This window comes from Oncorhynchus kisutch, linkage group LG15 (assembly GCF_002021735.2).
Source record: "Oncorhynchus kisutch isolate 150728-3 linkage group LG15, Okis_V2, whole genome shotgun sequence".
Taxonomy (NCBI): Eukaryota; Metazoa; Chordata; class Actinopteri; order Salmoniformes; family Salmonidae; genus Oncorhynchus; species Oncorhynchus kisutch.
In genome coordinates, this window is record NC_034188.2 from 62987256 (window position 1) to 63007950 (window position 20695).

The window sequence follows — 20695 nt, forward strand, 5'->3', positions numbered from 1 at the left end:
GTTGTTTGTACCCGCGGACTACTTCTTGCCGACCTCTTGCAAAGTCTAACCTTATGGGCCCTTTCCTGGTTAAATAAAGGGTAAATAAAAAATATAAAAAATAATAATAGCACACTATATAGAGAATAGGGTGCCATTTGAGACACACACAGAGTGTGGCACTATGTCATAGAGCCACAGAACAGACCAGAGTAGAGCAGACCATACCAGAGTAGAGCAGACCAGACCAGAGTAGACCAGACCAGAGTAGAGCAGAGTAGACCAGAGCAGAGCAGAGTAGACCTGAGCAGAGTAGACCAGAGCAGAGTAGACCAGAGCAGAGTAGACCAGAGCAGAGTAGAGCAGAGTAGACCAGAGCAGACCAGACCAGAGTAGACCAGAGCAGAGTAGACCAGAGTAGAGTAGAGCAGACCAGAGTAGAGCAGAGTAGACCAGAGCAGAGCAGAGTAGACCAGACCAGAGTAGACCAGAGCAGAGTAGACCAGAGCAGAGTAGACCCGAGCAGAGTAGACCCGAGCAGAGTAGACCCGAGCAGAGTAGACCAGAGCAGAGTAGACCAGAGCAGACCAGAGTGCTACACTGCTGCGGCCGCTCTGGCTTGGACTGGATTCTCCAACACTCTTAACTCCATAAACCACATCCACAATCCAACCGAGGGGCGAAGGAGTGATGGAGAGATGGAGGGGGAGAAAAAAAGTTATGGTTCATTTGATCTACAGTGGAGTGAAACTGAGGAGTGTTTTTCTATCTGCTTCCCAGCCAGACCACCAGTGAGCTAAGCAGCTCTCCCTCGCTCTCAGATATTAATAGATTGAAAATGGCTGACTAACCATCGCCAACAGGCAGCAATTAGCTTAATATTAAGATGGTTGACTCTTTCTTTCTTTACAAGGTGAAACCTGCCGCTTTCAAGTAATGCTGACTCACTTACAGAGGGAGGAGTGTTCCGCCCGCAGTCAAGTTCATGAAGCGTGGCGGGGGCAGAAGTGAGATGTTGGAGTTAGTCTGGTCCCAATGGGCCCTAGTCAAAAGTAGGGCACTAAATAGGGAGCCAATGGAGCAGAATCCTTATACAGCACCTTTAGTCAACCTGTTCAGCTAAGAGAACTCAAACAAAATCCACTGCCACTTTTATGGAACGTTATACAGTAGGGAGAACAAGTATTTGATACACTGCCGATTTTACAGGTTTTCCTACTGACAAAATATGTAGGTTTGTAATTCTTATCATAAGTACACTTCAACTGTGAGAGACGGAATCTAAAACAAAAATCCAGAAAATCACATTGTATGATTTTTAAGTAATTAATTTGCATTTTATTGCATGACATAAGTATTTGATACATCAGAAAAGCAGAACTTAATATTTGGTACAGAAACCTTTGTTTGCAATTACAGAGATCATACGTTTCCAGGAGTTCTTGACCAGGTTTGCACACACTGCAGCAGGGATTTTGGCCCACTCCTCCATACAGACCTTCAGGTTTCGGGGCTGTCGCTGAGCAATAAGATTTTCTATTGGGTTCAGGTCTGGAGACTGGCTAGGCCACTCCAGGACCTTAAGATGCTTCTTACGGAGCCACTCCTTAGTTGCCCTGGCTGTGTGTTTCGGGTGGTTGTCATGCTGGAAGTCCCAGCCACGACCCATCTTCAATGCTCTTACTGAGGGAAGGAGGTTGTTGGCCAAGATCTCGTGATACATGGCCCCATCCATCCTCCCCTCAATATGATGCAGTAGTCCTGTCCCCTTTGCAGAAAAGCATCCCCAAAGAGTGATGTTTCCACCCCCATGCTTCACGGTTGGGAGGGTGTTCTTGGGGTTGTACTCATCCTTCTTCCTCCAAACACGGTGAGTGGAGTTTAGACCAAAAAGCTCTATTTTTGTCTCATCAGACCACATGAACTTCTCCCATTCCTCCTCTGGATCCTCCAGATGGTCATTGGCAAACTTCAGACGGGCCTGGACATGCGCTGGCTTGAGCAGGGGGACCTTGCGTGCGCTGCAGGATTTTAATCCATGACGGCGTAGTGTGTTACTAATGGTTTTCTTTGAGACTGTGGTCCCAGCTCTCTTCAAGTCATTGCCCAGGTCCTGCCATGTAGTTCTGGGCTGATCCCTCACCTTTCTCATGATCATTGATGCCCCACGAGGTGAGATCTTGCATGGAGCTCCAGACCGAGGGTGATTGACCGTCATCTTGAACTTCTTCCATTTTCTAATAATTGCGCCAACAGCTGTTGCCTTCTCACCAAGCTGCTTGCCTATTGTCCTGTAGCCCATCCCAGCCTTGTGCAGGTCTACAATTTTAGCCCTGATGTCCTTACACAGCTCTCTGGTCTTGGCCATTGTGGAGAGGTTGGAGTCTGTTTGATTGAGTGTGTGGACAGGTGTCTTTTATACAGGTAACGAGTTCAAACAGGTGCAGTTAATACAGGTAATGAGTGGAGAACAGGAGGGCTTCTTAAAGAAAAACTAACAGGTCTGTGAGAGCCAGAATTCTTACTGGTTGCTAGGTGATCAAATACTTATGTCATGCAATAAAATGCAAATTAATTACTTAAAAATCATACAATGTGATTTTCTGGATTTTTGTTTTAGATTCAGTCTCTCACAGTTGAAGTGTACCTATCCTAAAAATTACAGACCTCTACATGCTTTGTAAGTAGGAAAACCTGCAAAATCGGCAGTGTATCAAATACTTGTTCACCCCACTGTGTGTGTGTGTGTTTATGTATGTATCACACTTTCCTCCACAAAGGAAGAGAAGTTAGCCCCTTCTGTTAGTCAATGCGCTGAATGTACAGTAAATTCAAACATTCTAAAACCATGGTCAGGGTATGAAACATTTACATCTTTGTACTTCCCTTCTCCAAATAAAGAGAAGTTAGCGCATTCTATCTACCACAGACACGAAACATTCCTAAATCCATCGTGACTAAACCTCACTTCATGGTGCATTAATAACCCTATGGTCCCTGGTCAAAAGTAGTGCACTATCTCGGGAATAGGGTGTCATTCGGGACACAGGTTTGTTATTGTATTGCTGCTTCTGTCTGAGTTTTCCGTCATAATAGGCAGACAGATAAAACACATTCTCCCAGCAGCTTAGAGGCCAGGCTATAACAGCAGCCTTTTGTTGTCATGTTTAAAAGCCCCCAAACAAATTGGTCAGACTCAGAGCACAATCTGCAGATAAAGAAACGGGGACTGTGGAGGGAGGGAAGGAGAGAGAGGACAGATGAAAAGCTTTAATCAGTTTCTCTGAAAACAGAGAGTGGGCTGTAATCTCTAACCTCCATTTAAAAGTTGTCTTTTAGTGTTTCTGTTAACTAATGAATCCCCTCAAACATTCGCCGCCGCAGATAAGATTTCACGCTGCTCTGTGCTGCCTGCCGTTGACGGAAGGGGGATTGGAGGAGAGGTACAAGGAGAGGCTCTTTGAACAATGTGTGTGTGTGTTTAATGGATCTTGTGAACACAGTACCAAATGCAGTATGTCTACAAAGTGGACTTCAATTCTGTGAAAAATAAAGCCCCAAATCAAATCAGAGGAACAGATCAGAACCCGCCCCACACTATAACAACTTACAGACAGCGTTGCGTGTTGTCGTGTGTGTGGGTTGTGGATGACTCAACAGCAGAGCCTGAGGTGTCTGGATTGTGTTGGGTGGGGGGTTTGGGGATTTGGAGTGGAGGCGTGGTCTGATTTGGGCTTAAGTTTCCACTGAGACCTTGCTAACAGTCGATCAGTCTCGGGCCAGCCCTCTCTCTCTTCCTCTCCCCTGCTCTCTCTCTCTATTCCTCCTCCTATCTCTATTTCTCTCCTTCTATCACTCCCCCTTTCTCTCGCTCTCCCTCTTTCCTCTGATCTCCTTTTGGTTTTACAGCCCAGGTCTGAGGCCTTGACTTCCTAAGACAGTGCCACTGCTTTTTACCACCAAGTATGGAAACACCATAAAAACAGCCGCAGGCAGGCAGGCAGTGGTGGCTTTACAGTGTCTTGGACAAACAGTAGGAGAGCGTCAGCGAGGCAGACGTCCAACTGGCCACGGAGATGACTGCACTAAAGGGAGACCTACCATAGGTCTGGTAGCTCTGCAAATTCATCAGGCACTTAAGACTACACTGTAAACACACACACACACTAGACACTGACCACTGCACACACCGTACAGACATACTACATGCACTCTGTACGCAAGAGCAGAGCACAATTCATCGTTACAGCTATGTATCCAATTTCAGTAGCCTTTCATTACAGTACTGTAGAAGACCTCTTCAAACCAAAACTGGCCCAGGAAGGAGTGTGCAGCTATATCATTTTTTTATGAGCCAAAAGCTGAAAGCACAATACCTTGCTAGCAGGCTGGCTGCAGTTGGACAGACACAGTGGGAACTCCACAATAGATCTCTAGAATAGACAAAATCATTACCCTGGGAAATTTGAACAGCTAAAAACTGAGTGAGGGATATAAAAGTAGAGGAAAACAAAGAGAAAGGGAGAGTGACGAGAGAGAGAAAGGAAGAGAATAGATAGATTATGACAGAGCTCGCTGGGAAAAAAATCTATAGATCATCAGCTTTACCTAAGGAGGACAGCGGCGCTTTACAAAAGCCATGATTATCAGGGCGTGGCATGGGCAGGTGTGTGGGGAGGGAACTCCATGGGGGTTTAATCCTCTGTGATTGGTCCATGGTGGACGGACAGCCCTGCTACTGGGTAAAACAAGGGATTCTGAGAACTCTGGGACATGGTGCTAAAAAGCACAAACACGGATTTGGATGGCACACACACACAAATGTCACATGTACACACGCATGCACACGCACTCACACACAGCTGCACATCTTGCTAAATGAGTGTGAAAATAAAGTGAAAACACCACTTCACATAACACGAAGATACAACCACGAGGGGAGTGGTAATTGCTTGCTGTGTGTGAAGACAGCTCGTTGCAGGCTAAATGAGTGAGCTGGGGGTGTAGGCTGTATCTTCGGGATGTCTCCCTCGTGTTCAGCATGTGTGGTGTGGGTTAGCTGGGAGTTGGGGTGAAGGCCTGACTCTCTCTCACACATCAAGGAGTTATGACACCACAGTGACCCTTCTTCATCATGACACATCTGCTTGGCACTTTCCATGTTTCTATCATCAATTCGCCAGGCTATTCATTATGATGCTGTGTTACTAAACATGGGCTGGGCTTTAGCTATGGTAGTGGGGCTGGAGATGAGTTCTAGCCTCGTTTACCAAGACTTTGTAGATATTTAAGAGGTGTGAGGTTAGTTAGGCGAGTGAATGTTTGTAGAATAGTAAAATTGTTTTTCAGGTTCAGTGTGTGTCGTCGTGTGTGTGTCTCTTTAAGAGCGGTTGTGAGGTTGAGTTCCTGTAAATGAGCGAGCAGCGCTGAACTAATCTTCCATGGAGAAACAGATTCCAAGATTCTTATCAGTGGCGTGATTGAGAGGAATTACAAACAGCGAGCGAGAGAGAGCGAGTGTCTCTCCTGTCCAACCACCTAATCATACACTGCATACAGACTTACACACTTTAATCAAACCACCCTCCACACAAACTGTTTCACAGGCCCTACCGTTAAAACAATGTGTCTCTGACCTTGGGCATCTCAGCTAATAATCAAGTCAAGATTATGTGAAGTGCGAGGGGTAAGAGGTGAAGGAGAGAGATTGTAGTGAAGGAGTGAAGGTAAATAAAACAGCTCACAGCTGGTAAAGGGTGTGTGTGTGAGCGTGTAGCTTCACAACTGCCTTCAACAGAGCAGCATCCTATCCTCTAATTACACCACTAGGAATAGAACCTCTGAACGCCACACAGCCAGGACAGGGTGCCAGACCAGTCACCCCATAACCACTCTGCTGTCTGTGTAGTCACTCCAACATACACAAGCAGTTCTATGGGGTTTGTTGCGTCATGCTACTTGGGTAGGACTTGTTGGGCTTTCCAGGACCAGTCACTAAGCTGTCGAGTCATAGCATTGTTTCATACTGACTCTGGTGGTTTCTGGGGTTGACTTGACCACTGTTAGAAGGAGCCATGGTACTGAAGGCCCTACGGTAGATTGAGACAGTTTCGTCCTTTTCTTCTCTCTTCATTTTGCTCTGTCTCTCTGTGCAGTTAATTCAGGACAAACAGACTGCGAGTCACCCAATCAAGACCAAGGGACTCGCCATGCTCTCTGTTACTCTAAAGCAGGCGGCTTCAGAGACCAACGTGGCAGTTGTTTTGATCATGAGGCTTAATGATGAAAGGCTCCGTAATTACAGCATCGAAGTGGGGAGGACTATGCAGCTCCTCCACACACACTAACCCACTCACCCGTACCTTGCTAAGGGGAAAAAAGAGACAGAAACGTGTTTCTTGGTGGTACTTTTCGGGGTGCCCCGACACTGTCATATTTCAAAACTCTTAAGGTCTTTCAGACTTGGGCAGGCATAAATGAGGTGGCAACGCACCCATGTGGTGATTTGGCAGTAAAGTTAACAGAAGGGGGGGATGCTTGAAGTGAACATTTGGGACACAGCCATTGTGTATACTCAGTGTGTTACACTTGACAGTACAATGAAAGGTGGTCACGGTTGCCGGCTGGATGCTGTGCGGTTGGCCAGCGCGGCGGCACCCTGCTCCCGGTAAATTCGGCTCCACACACACACAAACACGCAGGCGCACACACACACATATAGGGTAAAGGTCGACTGAGTCAACTCTAGGTCGTCAAGGTAAACCAAGGGCGCCCCCTACAGATTGGACCGGTCATGCAGGCCAGGGAAAGAGGACTTGAAGAGGGGGAGGAGTTGTTCTGTAATTGCCAAACAACAGCTCTGCTAAACCTCCAAGTAACAGTCCTTCTAGATTAAATGTGGCATTTACCTGCTTGGAGAGCACGCTATGTACGTGAAGGTGATTACTGTGTGTGCCGTGTCAGAGTGATCGTGCGTTTGTGTGAGCGTATCTGTGACTCGAGTGCATGTGAAGACGTAAAACATCATCTGTACAAGGGTGTGTGTTGGGGATTTATTGTCACATACATTGTCAATGGGTGCATGGGTTAGTCTATGTGTTTGTAAGCAAATGATTGAGGATGTGTATGTGTTCAAAGCTATACATTTAGTTCATGTATAAAGGCGGTGAATGTTTGTTACAAAAAAGTGTGTGTGTTATAAATGTGACTATTTTTTCTGGGAGGTGCATTCTAGCCTGGTCAGAAGCATGTGAAGGATTCCTACCAAAGACTGGAGGTCACAGTAAGCACCATCACTCAGCAGCTACTTTATTAGCTGATCCTCCACACACACACTGCACTGTGTGGTGCCTTTATTTCCGAGGGGGAACAATCCATAAAAGGGGGAAGACGCCAGTGCAAAATCATTTGGTGTAGAGTGAGGCCAGGAAGCATCCACAGCACTCTGGGTAAAACTGAACCACACGCACACACACACACACATACACGCTCTCTCCTTAAAGGGATACTACGGGATTTTGGCAATGAAGCCAAAGTCACATGAACTCATGGATAGCACTTGTAAGTCTCTGCATCTAGTATTAAAGAAGTTAGAGGTAGTTTTGTGAGCCAATGCCAACTAGCATTAGCGCAATGAATGGAAGTCTATGGTATCTGGTAGCATGCAAGCAGTTAAAAGAATTCCAGTTAGCAATTGCGTTAATGCTTGTTAGCAACTTCCTTCAAACTGCATGAAGAGACGGTATCCACGAGTTCATCTGACTCTGGGGAAGAACTGACTTGGGCTTAAGTTTCCACTTTATTTAACTAGGCAAGTCAGTTAAGAACTAATTATTATTCTCAATGACGGCCTAGGAACAGTGGGAGAACTGCCTTGTTCAGGGGAAGAACGACAGCTTTATATATATATATATAGCTCAGGGATTCGATCTTGCAACCTTTCGGTTACTAGTTCAACACTATAACCACTAGACTACCTGCCACCAAACATAGCCAGCACTGCCATCATCCTCTTTTACCACTTCACCAAATATTTTCCAAATATTAATTTTATGGCCCTCACTTCTCTTCATTTTCAACTGTCCTCAATCCGCTTTTGTCTTATTGAATTAAACTTCGATAATGGCCTTTTTGCCTCTGTAGATTGATGTTAACTTTCTTTGCCGTTTCCAAAAGCATTATCTGGCAATTGGTGCATGTATAGTTAAACCCTAAAGTTTAGCCTTATGCACTAATACCAGATAGGTCATTATTACTTTCATTACTTTAGGTAGAGTCTCCTCCCCTTCATCTACACTGATTGAAGTGGATTTAACAAGTGATATCAATAAGGGATCTTAGCTTTCACCTGGATTCACTTAGTCTTTGGCATTCAAGCCAGTTCAATCTTCATTTCATCAGACCAGAGAATCTTGTTTCTCATGGTCTGAGAGTCTTTAGGTGCCTTTTGGCAAACTCCAAGCGTGCTGTCATGTGCCTTTTTCTGAGGAGTGGCTTCCGTCTGGTCACCATAAAGGCCTGATTGGTGGAGTGCTCCAGAGATGGTTGTCCTTCTGGAAGTTTATCCCATCTCCACAGAGGAACTCTGGAGCTCTGTCAGAGTGACTATCAGGTTCTTGGTCACCTCCCTGGTCAAGGCCCTTCTCCCCTGATTGCTCAGTTTAGCCGGGCGGCCAGCTCTAGGAAGAGTCTGGGTGGTTCCAAACTTCTTCCATTGTGTTCTTGGTGACCTTCAATGCTTTAGAAATGTTTTGGTACCCTTCCCCAGATCTGTGCCTCGACACAATCCTGTCTCTGAGCTCTACGGACAATTCCTTTGACCTCGTGGCTATGTTTTTGCACTGACATGCACTGTCAACCTTATATAGACAGGTGTGTGCCTTTCCAAATCATGTCCAATTAATTTAAATTTACCACAGGTGGACTCCAAGTTGTAGAAACATCAAGGATCAATGGAAACAGGATGCACCGGAGGTCAATTTCGAGTCTCATAGCAAAAGGGTCTGAATAGTTATATAAATAAGGTATCTGTTTTTAATACATTTGCAAACACTTCAAAAAAACTGTTTTTGCTTTGACATTATGGGGTGTGTGTTGATTGCTGAAGATTTAAAAAAATATATTTTATCCATTTTAGAATAAGGTTGTAACGTAGGAAAATGTGGAGAAGGTCAAGGGGTCTAAATACTTTCCGAAGGCACTGTATGTCATGGAAAGAGCAGGTGCTCCTAATGTTTTGTACACTCAATGTATATTTCTACACTTTGAGGTTGGAATAATACCCTTTTATAGTGTAAGAGCTGTTTGAAAAGACTGCTTTAAATTTCAGCCCGTTTTGGTGGGAGTTTGTCTGTATGGTGACATCACAATGTGGTAAATTAGTTAATAGACCAATAAGACAGAGTTCCATACCTCTCTGCCAATAACAGCTCATTTTCAGTCTCCCAGACATTCCTAGCAAAATTCTTGCTTTAGAAATTGCCCTTTACTAAGAAGCTATTTAGGATTATTTAGATTATTTAGGTTTTAATTGTTACCCAAAAATGATTTGTATTGGACCTTTAAGGCTGCATTGTGTTTTCAACGTTTGAAAGCCCTTGTGACACGGGTGAGTGTGTTAGATTAATTTTTGGGCTATGATCCCAGTGACTACTGACACACCAAACTCACTAACGCCTCTTAACTAACCTCTCTTCCGTTGTGAGGAGAGCAACGTAACTCAACACCTCACACACCTAAGGCTGTCCACCGGGTGTCGGACCGACATCAAGGCCTGACTGAGTGAGTGTGATCACAGAAACAAAGGGAGTGCCCCGGTGTGTGACTTCACATATCAATGCATGGTTGTCACTCTCCCACAGTGGGATGAAGTGCCATTGTCACTGCAGGGCCTGCTTGATCAAGCCACTTCTATTGTGTGTTGACTGCAGGTGAGTGCATGCACCCTCAGGCACAGGCCCCACTGACTACCGTTCTAACACAGATGCATACATCCCCACTTCATAGGCCCTTTCTGACACACCCTGGAGCCCCACAGAAGAGGTTAAGACTGGGACACACCCTGGAGTCCCACAGAAGAGGTTAAGACTGGGACACAACCTGGAGCCCCACAGAAGAGGTTTTAAGACTGGGACACACCCTGGAGCCCCACAGAAGAGGTTAAGACTGGGACACAACCTGGAGTCCCACAGAAGAGGTTAAGACTGGGACACAACCTGGAGTCCCACAGTCCCACAGAAGAGATTAAGACCTGGACAGTGAGGTTGTGTCCCCTTCATCTGGGTTCACACTCAACAACAAAGAACTCCTCATCCCTCAACTCACTGTGTGTGTGTGTGTGTGTGTGTGTGTGTGTGTGTGTGTGTGTGTGTGTGTGTGTGTGTGTGTGTGTGTGTGTGTGTGTGTGTGTGTGTGTGTGTGTGTGTTGCAGTGAGCCATCTCCTTACCGCTGGGGTTGAATTCCATGCAGGATATGGGTTTGTCATGGGCTGGGAAGTGGGCCACCACTCCCTCTCCATCTGAGTCCTCACTCACCAGGACCTGTAACACACACACACACAAAATAATTTACACAGAGCGGGACCAAATTCCAACACAGACTTATTTTGCATCTTGCTGTAAAATAATGGAAAATGAATATGTTACCATCCCATTGGTAAAGACCATTGCCCCCCTGTGGATGTAATTAGCAATAATGCCAATAAACACCAGAGAGAAGCTTGGAATGTCATTCAGCAGCAAGAAAGAGAACTCTCTCTATCACTCTTTCTATACTGTCACCGCAGCACTATGCCCGTCATCTGTCTCCATGTGCTGCATGAAAACTAAGACGGCTGACAAGAGGCTGATCTCAGACCAGTAGCTAAGCTCTAAGTCCTCCGACTGTGCAAAAAAAAATCACAGTGCTGCTGAGTAGGAGTCTGTTCTCAGGCCAGGGACTTTGTGTGTGTAAACGTTTCTGGTCTTGAACAGATTATAACTAAGCTCAGACATAAGGCCAGAGAAGGAAAGAGAGAAAGGAGAAGGGAGAGATGGGGGGAGAGAGAAAGAGCAAGCAAAAGGGAGCGAGAAAGAGCAGGTCGGTCTCAAAGTGATAAATCTGGTCTAGTGTTGCATTAAGGAGCTGGGAGCAGTGCTGCATTCGTATTAATATGAGCCAGTCCAAACACAAAAACAACCACTGAGCTCAACTGAACCCTTTATTTCAGACTGGAGAGAAGGAGAGAGGAAAGGAGGGAAAGAGAAGAACAAGGAAAAGGGGTGACATAAGCCAGACCCCTTTTATTACATCAGAGGCACAATGTTGTTCTGTGAGGGAATCCTGCTGAAGCCCTTTGAAAAGGAGAATTAGTGTCGGGGGCTACCTCTGGAGAGTAACCCTATTATACAGGAGGAATGTGTGTGTGTGTAAAGAGGGGTCACTACTTCCAATGAAAGAGTCAACAAACTAATAGTTTGAGTTGAGAGATGTGGCAAGAAAGCAATGCAAAACCTGTATAACACACAGCTATACGCTGAAGTCACACAGAAATCCCCCTTCTTTCCCTCCCTCCCTCCCTCCTCTCTCTCGCCCCCTCCTCTCTCCCCCTTTCTCTTAACTGTGTTTATGTGCAGTGTAGGGTTACTGTAAAATTGCTGGTGACACAGTGCAGACCTGCACATGAGGAACTTAGCCCCGGTCTGGAGGAGCCCTCAGGAGACTGGGATGTGCACGCGCACACACACACACACAGTGTTGTGTGGTCATAGTTTAGGAATTCAATGATTCTTCCACTGCACTACAATAAAAGGCATGGTATGGATTTATAGTAACCTTACGCCCCTTATACATAGCGTCTATAACCAACAATAGGGTGAGCATTACACAGACCCCCTTTCACTAAGGGAGCGAAGAGAGGAATGTGCCAAAAATAGAGGACGGAGTACAAGCATCTTGTGAGGTTACTGGTGATGATTAGCAGTGCATTCATTAAGTCTCCCACGGCTTAAAAAAGCTGGCGCTGTGGCGAAGGCCGAGCTGGGAAAATATGAGTGAGCAAGCGAAATAAATCCCACCTTAGGCCCTGAGGTACTGTCAGGTACGTGTGTGGGGTGTGGGGTGTGTTGGTGGGCTCCTGTGTTCGCTCTAGCAGAGGATAAAAAAGGTTTAACCTGGGAGGTTTCTCACCACACCACAAAACCCAAAAGGTGTGTTTAAGGAGGTCAGAAAGGACAAGAAAAGGGAGGGAAGAGAGGATAGAGAATGTGTTCCGATTGAACCTGTGTGTGTAAACGGGCCTTGTATGTGAGAAGTGGAAACATGTAAGGCTGTAGCTCAGTAAATGTGACACTCTATTAAAGATACTGTACAAGGAAACGGACACCTGGGAACGTTTTCTGGTTACCCACAACGCATCAGTAAAAAAACACTTCTAACTCTGATGAGAGAATGTCTACAGACAGAGTTCAGTTTGGTGCAAACAAAGAACAGCTGTGCTGGTGGGAGATGATAATCCCTCAATGGATCGTAAAGGAATTCACACTACAAACCATCACCCTCATGCTCTTAAGGAAATCACAAATGTCATGGATATGTTGGAACCAGTGAATATTGGGAGGGTTAAATATCATGACCTAGTGATAAACATGGCGGAGGCTCAATCAAGCTAGTCGTCTTTACTACTTTCTTGTGTCATTCTCGTTGGCACCAAAAGTTTAAAAAGTGTTGATAGGGGACAGAACGCGTTTGGACCATCAGATAATTGGCATATACATTACGCTTAATGAACTTCCACGTGGGCGAGGATATTGGAAATTGAATCAAACCCTAACGGATGATAAAAACAAGGAACTAGGACAGAGGAATTTAACTGAATTTTTCCGACAACATAGGTACAGCAGATTCCCTTATTGTATGGAACACAAATGTTTAGGTCAAAAGAGTCCATATTAACAAAGGAAATACACCTTCTAACAGAACAGATAGATACCAATAAAACTGTACCAAAGGCTCAGAATAAACAGGAAAATTACAGGAAAAACAAAACAAAAATCCTCGCCCATGTTTTTCACAGTACAACTGGAGTTTATAAATAAATGCCTAAATTTGAGGATCTCTTATGAAATGGGTTAAAGTCATGTATAATAACCCTAGGTGTAAAATAGTAAACAATGGCTACTTCTCAGAAAGTTTTAAACTGTCAAGAGGAGGAAAACGTGCATAATATTACATATTGGATCACTAAAAATACAATATTTACATTATCATGTAGTTTACCAATAAAATGATCTGATGGTGATGTGGACATACTCGGTACACATATCCTGAAATAAATACATGATCTCACTCCAATAAATGTAAATAGAAACTTAGCAAAAATAGAGAAGATCTTGCTACCATAGAAAGAAGAATACCTGTCTATTTGTGGAAAAATTACCCTGCTTAACTCTTCAGTCTCATCCAAGTTGACCTATTTGCTTATGGTCGTGCCTACACCTAGCGAACCGTTATTTAAATTATAATAAACGTCAAGCCAGACAAAATTAAAACAGGCCTAATTTATATAATGAAAATGAATTCGGACGGCAGAAATCATTAAATATGAAAGCATTAGACCTCTCACTATAGGCTTCAACAACATGTAACGAAAGTTACTTAAATCCAAACTAGTTCTCTAGCAAATGAAAAAGAATGTCGCACCCCATTTTCAAGAATGTCCCTTTTCCCTTTATTCAGATTACAACCTCGCACTTTCAATATTTGAAAAGGAAATCTCCCAAAATAACACGATTGTTAAAAAACAAGCCATAGAAAGTTGGTTGCAATTTCAATTTAATCCACAAGAAAAAAAACAGAACAAATAATATAACAAACAGTGGTTCAACTCAAAAATACTAATAGATTAAAACAAAAATAAAAAATGTATTCAAAACTAAATAGTTATATTTATTATATAATTTACAAATATTATACTGGTGGAGTTGAATGAATGTCTGCTCTACTCAAAATTATAACCAACTAACTGCAGCATTACTGCATAAATGGAAGGGCAAAGTGGAAGAGGGAAAAAGTAGGGAACTTGTCTGTCGGCCCTGCATTAAAGTCCATAATAGGTTAAAGAAAATTGTGATAAATGAAAAAGTTGACCAGTTTCAGTTATTGGACCAAAATAATTGACAGCTATATAGATACATATAGATTGCGAGATTTTCGATGTACCGATTCCATGGCACATGGTTTATGAACTGATACGCAAAATTGCGCCGGATTTCAAAACTTTGAATATTTAAATTGAATTATTATACGAAATTCTTGCACACCAATACAATATTATAAATATGGAGGGTTAAAAACCTATGCAGATTTTGCTGCGAAGAGAAAGAATCATTCAATAATTTGTTTTGGTACTGTCCATATGTAGCTTGTTTGTGGTCACAAACATTTACCTGGAAGCTAACGCCGCAGATAGCAATACTGGGTGATTTTAAAAGTCATAGTCAATAATATAATAATGGCTTTAGCAAAAAATATATGTTTTATATTACAATCTGTATAAATTATAAGAATAGAAAAGGTTCAGAACTTCTGTGAAACATAACAGCACGGCTAAAATATATGGCAAATAGAAATCCAACATGGATGGTGTTAAGAGATAGATGGGAGGGGTTGAATGGAGCTGAAGGTTGGGAATACAAATAATAGCAGGATAACTAATGTAAAACATACTGTGTCTGTAAAACATATATACAGATGAAGTTGGGAGTTTACATACACCTTAGCCAAATACATTTAAACTCAGTTTTTCACAAATCCTGACATTCATAAAAACTCCCTGTCTTAGGTCAGTTAGGATCACCACTTTATTCTAAGAATGTGAAATGTCAGAATAATAGTAGAGAGAATGATTTATTTCAGCTTTTATTTCTTTCATCACATTCCCAGTGGGTCAGAAGTGTACATACACTCAATTAGTATTTGGCAGCATTGCCTTTAAATTATTTAACTTGAGTCAAACGTGTTGGGTAGCCTTCCACAAGCTTCCCACAATAAGTTGGGTGAATTTAGCCCATTCCTCCTGACAGAGCTGGTGTAACTGAGTCAGGTTTGTAGGCCTCCTTGTTCGCACACACTTTTTCAGTACTTCCCACAAATTTTATATGGGATTGATGCCAGGGCTTTGACCTTGTTGTCCTTAAGCCATTTTGCCACAACTTTGGAAGTATGCCTGGTGTCATTGTCCATTTTGAAGACCCATTTGTGACCAAGCTTCAACTTCCTGACTGATGTCTTGAGATGTTGCTTCAATATATCCACATCATTTTCCTACCTCATGATGCCATCAATTTTGTGAAGTGCACCAGTCCCTCCTGCAGCAAAGCATCCCCACAACATGATGCTGCCACCCCCGTGCTTCACGGTTGGGATGGTGTTTTTTGGCTCGCAAGCCTCCCCCTTTTTCCTCCAAACATAACGATGGTAATTATGGCGAAACAGTTCTATTTTTGTTTCATCAGACCAGAGGACATTTCTCTAAAAAGTACAATCTTTGTCCCCATGTGCAGTTGCAAACCGTAGTCTGGCTTTTTTATGGCTGTTTTGGAGCAGTGGCTTCTTCCTTGCTGAGCGGCCTTTCAGGTTAGGTCGATATAGGACTTGTTTTACTGTGGATATAGATACTTTTGTACCGGTTTCCTCCAGCATCTTTACAAGGTCCTTTGAGGTTGTTCTGGGATTGATTTGTACTTAGCGCACCAAAGTACGTTCATCTGAGGGGACAAAATGGCACCATAGAGAGAACACTGTTTCAGCGAACTCTCGTGGCATTCGTAAATTTATATTTTTACATTAATCTCCTAGCTTGAAAAAGTGGTAGAATTGGCTAAAGAAATTATCCTACAATGAGTCTGGATGGCTATTTCTCAAAAATCTCCGACAACATGCCCAACAGAACTACTAAGAACTCGACCAAAACCACCATCCCTGTAGATGTGCAGGAGGAGCTAGCTAACGTTAGCGAAGCTAACACCGTTGCAGATCCAGGCACAATGGACCTGGTGATTCAAAAGATGACGGATAACATTACTAAAGTGATCGATGTTAAGATAAGAACGGTCCTGGAAGCAATAGCAAGCGATTCAGCTGAACTACATAGGGTTGTCAAACGTGTTGATGAGGCGGAAGGAAGAATTGCCACAGTGGAAACTTCAACTACATCTATGGACACTAAGATAAAAGCACTTTAGAAACAGGTGCGCGAAATGGCGGAGCACATTGACGACTTGGATAATCGAGGACACAGATGCAATATTCGTGTTGTGGGACTCCCGGAAAATTCTGAAGGGACACGTTCAGTAAACAAATTTGAGGAATGGATCCCTGGCTAACTACAAATGGACACTAAGGCTGGTTGTGTGAAGCTGGACAGAGCCCATCGCTCTCAAGCACCGATACCCGGTCCCAACCAGGCCAGTGGTTATAAAGTTCCACAAGGTCACCGACAAGCAGCGCGTCATGGATGCGGCTAGAAACATCGGTTCTGATGGTAGTCCACGTAAAAGGTCCAAAGGTCTCATTCTTCAATGATTATTCCAATGCGGTTGTACGAAGACGCAAAGCGTTTGATGAGGTGAAGGCTCGATTCAAGAGAATGAAGATGGACTATGCACTGCTGTACCCGGCCACATTGAAAATTATGGTCAACGGATCACCTAAAAAAAAACTCTACACACCTGAAGAGGCTGCTGCATTTATTGACTCTCTCGGGTAAATAACTTTAAGCTGCAACTCCGCAGCATTGGATAACTTTTTAAAATTTGAATCTGATCATGAAACAGTGGTGTAAGTTCTCTCGTGCGCCGGTTCAGTAATATTCCTATCTTTATTATTTTTCTTGCTAAAGTAACTGCCACTATAGCTCAGGCTGAGATATGTGTTAATCTATATTGGTGCCCAGGCTTGGTTTTAGGTGGAAGAGCCTCAATCTTCTTCTATTCTATTGATTTTCTTTTCCATAGAAATAAAGGAGGGTTTTGAGTGGCAATGCGGACTTAAGAGTCTACATTGGAGAGTTGAAATCTCCTGCATGCTTTACATGTTTAATTTTGGGGTTTAATATAGTTTGAGTTCAGGGTTCATATCGTTTGTTTATGCTCGGTGAGATAGAAGAGAGTTCAACACATGGAAAAAGGTACCACCCCACTTTTACAGTTGGATTCAGTCTGGATATTGAATGGTCAAAGTGCAATGGAAGGTAACAGACTGCGTGTATGTACATGGAACATTAGAGGGAGTCATAACCCCGTTAAAAGAAAGAAGGTACTGTCTTAAAAAAAAAAATATTGATATTGCCCTGTTGCAAGAAACTAATTTGGATGATAAGGAGCATCAAATTACAACAAGGGGGGTTTGGTCAAGTATGTCTCATCATTTACATCCAGAAGTAGAGGTGTAGCAATTCAGAAGTAGAGGTGTAGCAATTCTTGTCGCTTTGTTATAATTAAATGGTTCTTTACTAGGGCAGAACATTTCCATAATGAATATTTACTCTCCCCCACCACCACCCTGATTTCCTCACTAAGGTATTTCTAGACTTTTCAGAATTAAACTCAGACCCTGCAGTGGTTGGAGGATATTTTAATTGTTTGTTGAACCCCCTTATTGATAAGTTTCCCAGCGGTATAGTTTCACTCTCTCCTCAAGCTAAGTCACTTAAAGCTATTTGTGATGATCTGGGGTATACTGATGTTTGGAGAACTTTTCATCCCTCCAACAGAGAGTTCACTTTTTTCTGCACCTCATGGATGTCAGACTAGAATAGATTACTTTTTCATGCCCAGGACGTCTTTGCAGTCTGTTTTATCCGCTAGGATAGGAAGCACAGTCATATCTGATCATGCGGAGGTGATCCTGGACATAAAACTCAACGGAGCATTCAATCTGTCAAGACATTGCAGGTTGAATACAACCATTCTTAAAGACCATACATTCACATCATATTTTATTACAGAGTTTAAAGCATTTTTCTCTATTAACTCTCAATCAACAGATAACCCCTCGCTCCTTTGGGAAACCTGTAAAGTGTACGCCAGGGGTCTGATTATGTCATACACAGCCACTAAGAGACCTGTAAAGTGTACGCCAGGGGTCTGATTATGTCATACACAGCCACTAAGAGACCTGTAAAGCGTACGCCAGGGGTCTGATTATGTCATACACAGCCACTAAGAGACCTGTAAAGCGTACGCCAGGGGTCTGATTATGTCATACACAGCCACTAAGAGACCTGTAAAGCGTACGCCAGGGGTCTGATTATGTCATACACAGCCACTAAGAGACCTGTAAAGCGTACGCCAGGGGTCTGATTATGTCGTACACAGCCACTAAGAGACCTGTAAAGCGTACGCCAGGGGTCTGATTATGTCGTACACAGCCACTAAGAGACCTGTAAAGCGTATGCCAGAGGTCTGATTATGTCATACACAGCTACTAAGAGCTACTAAGCTACTAAGAGACCTGTAAAGTGTATGCCAGAGGTCTGATTATGTCATACACAGCTACTAAGAGATACTAAGCTACTAAGAGACCTGTAAAGTGTACACCAGGGGTCTGATTATGTCATTCACAGCCACTAAGAGGCGGAAAAAGCGTGAAAAGCAAAAAACGTTAGAGGGTGAATTAGGAACTAAAGGAAATATCAGTCCTTAGATCAACGTTGGACTCTAACACAGGACGCTAAAAAGAAAATGAGATGTGTCAGGCAAAAGCTATATGAACATGGCGATAAGCCGGGAAAGTACTTGGTGTACCTAGCTAAAAAGAGAGCTGACTCACAGTCAATTGCTACTATTACTGATTCTGATGGCAATCATCTATATGTAACTAAATTGATAAATGACTCATTTAAGAAATTTTATGCAAATCTTTATGCCTCAGAACTGCCAAATGATGCACCCAAATTAATGGAGAACTTATTTTCTAAGATTGAGCTTCCTACTATCTCCGAAGAACAGAGGTCTCTCCTTAATGCCCCTATTACCGAGGAAGAGAATGTTCGCGATTAAGAATCTGCAAAAAATTATAAGGACCAAGGACCAGACGGGTTTTTGTAGTGAGTTCTATAAAGAGTTCCATGGCCTGATCCTTGAGCCATTGCGTGATATGTTTAACCACTCATTTTCAAATGACCAGCTCCCTCAAACGCTGAGAGAAGCCAACATATCACTTATTCTCAAAAAGGGAAATGTCCAGAGTCTTGATCCTCATACAGACCAATTTCCCTTCTGAATGTTGATAGAAAATTGCTTTCTAAAATTCTAGCCACAAGATTAGAGGACTCACTGCCACTAATTGTGAAAGGAGACCAAACTGGCTTCATTAAGGGCCGTAAGTCATGCAACAATGTCAGGCGGCTTCTTAATGTAATTCCAGCCTACCAACAAAGTGCTATGGATGGTCTTGTGCTCTCCCTAGATGCTGAGAAAGCATTTGATCGTGTGGAGTGGTCTTACCTATTCTTTGCTCTAAATAAATTTGGTCTAGGGGACAACTTTATAAAATGGGTGAAATTTTATGATGATGATCCTCGGGCTGCTGTCCTTACTAATGGGCTAAGGTCAAATAGCTTCTTTATATACAGAGGTACCAGACAGGGCTGTCCTTTGTCCCCTCTCCTATTTGCACTCGTTATGGAACCACTGGCCGAGGCCATCAGGGTAACGCCTGCTATACAGGGGCTGCTCATTGGTGATGTTTACCATAAAATAAGCTTGTTTGCTGAAGATGTCCTGATATTCATCTCTAGTCCCGAGACTTCAATTACATCTCTTATTAATATTATTGAATTCTCAGGCTATAAGATTAACTTAACTGAATCAGAGGCTATGCCACTTGGTAACCTTCACTCTGTACCTAATACTTCTCCCCCCTTCCCTTTTAAATGGTCTCCCTCAGGTTTTACGTATCTGGGTATATTTGTAACTCCTAAATTCCAACAAAATGTACAAAGCCAATTTTGTTCCCTTGTTTGATACAATAAGACAGGATCTGGAGCGCTGGAACTCTCTCCCGATTTCTTGGTTGGGTAGAATATCCCTCTTGAAAATGAACATTTTACCTAGACTACTTTACCCAATCCAAATGATCCCAGTATTACTCTCCAATAAGGTAATAAAGGATGTACATGGATGGCTAAGTTCCTTTATATGGAGTAAACGCAAGCCAAGACTTAAGATGGCAATATTGCATCTGCCAAGTTCTATGGGTGACATCGATCTGCCCAATATCAGGTTCTATCAGTGGTGTGCCCACCTATGTTATATTTATGACTGGATCACAAACAATGACTCCTCTATTTGGTTAGACATTGAGACTTCTCTTTCAAAATACCCCTTACAGGATCTTTTATTTTTCAGAAGTTTCAAGTCTGTAAAAGATCACTGCAATAATCCCATTACACTTGACACACTCAAAGTATGGAGGCCAGTTCAACGCTTCCTGGGAAGGTCCAAACTAACCTCTGCTCTTACCCCAATTCTTAACAACCCAGATTTTGGTCCAGGATTGCTGGATGCTGGCTTTAACTTTTGGCTTAATAAGGGCATACGCAGACTAAACGACTTATTTGCTGATAAGATTTTATTGTCATTTGAGCAGATGGTCAAGAAATATCGACTCCCAAAGCAGGACTTTTTCCGCTTCCTACAAGTAAGACATTATATTCTGAAGAGCACCACCTTAATT

The 20695-nt window shown here is 43.1% G+C and overlaps 1 protein-coding gene across 8 annotated transcripts in view; it reads right to left on the minus strand.

Moving 5' to 3' along the window:
- Positions 1-20695, minus strand: part of LOC109905648 (BCAS3 microtubule associated cell migration factor) — a 405490-nt gene that overhangs the window by 334937 nt on the left and 49858 nt on the right. For all 8 annotated transcript variants that reach the window (XM_031790754.1, XM_031790752.1, XM_020503154.2 and 5 more), the window contains exon 13: positions 10425-10518. In XM_031790754.1, coding sequence (XP_031646614.1) covers positions 10425-10518 — 94 coding nt within the window. The remainder of the gene's footprint in view (positions 1-10424; positions 10519-20695) is intronic.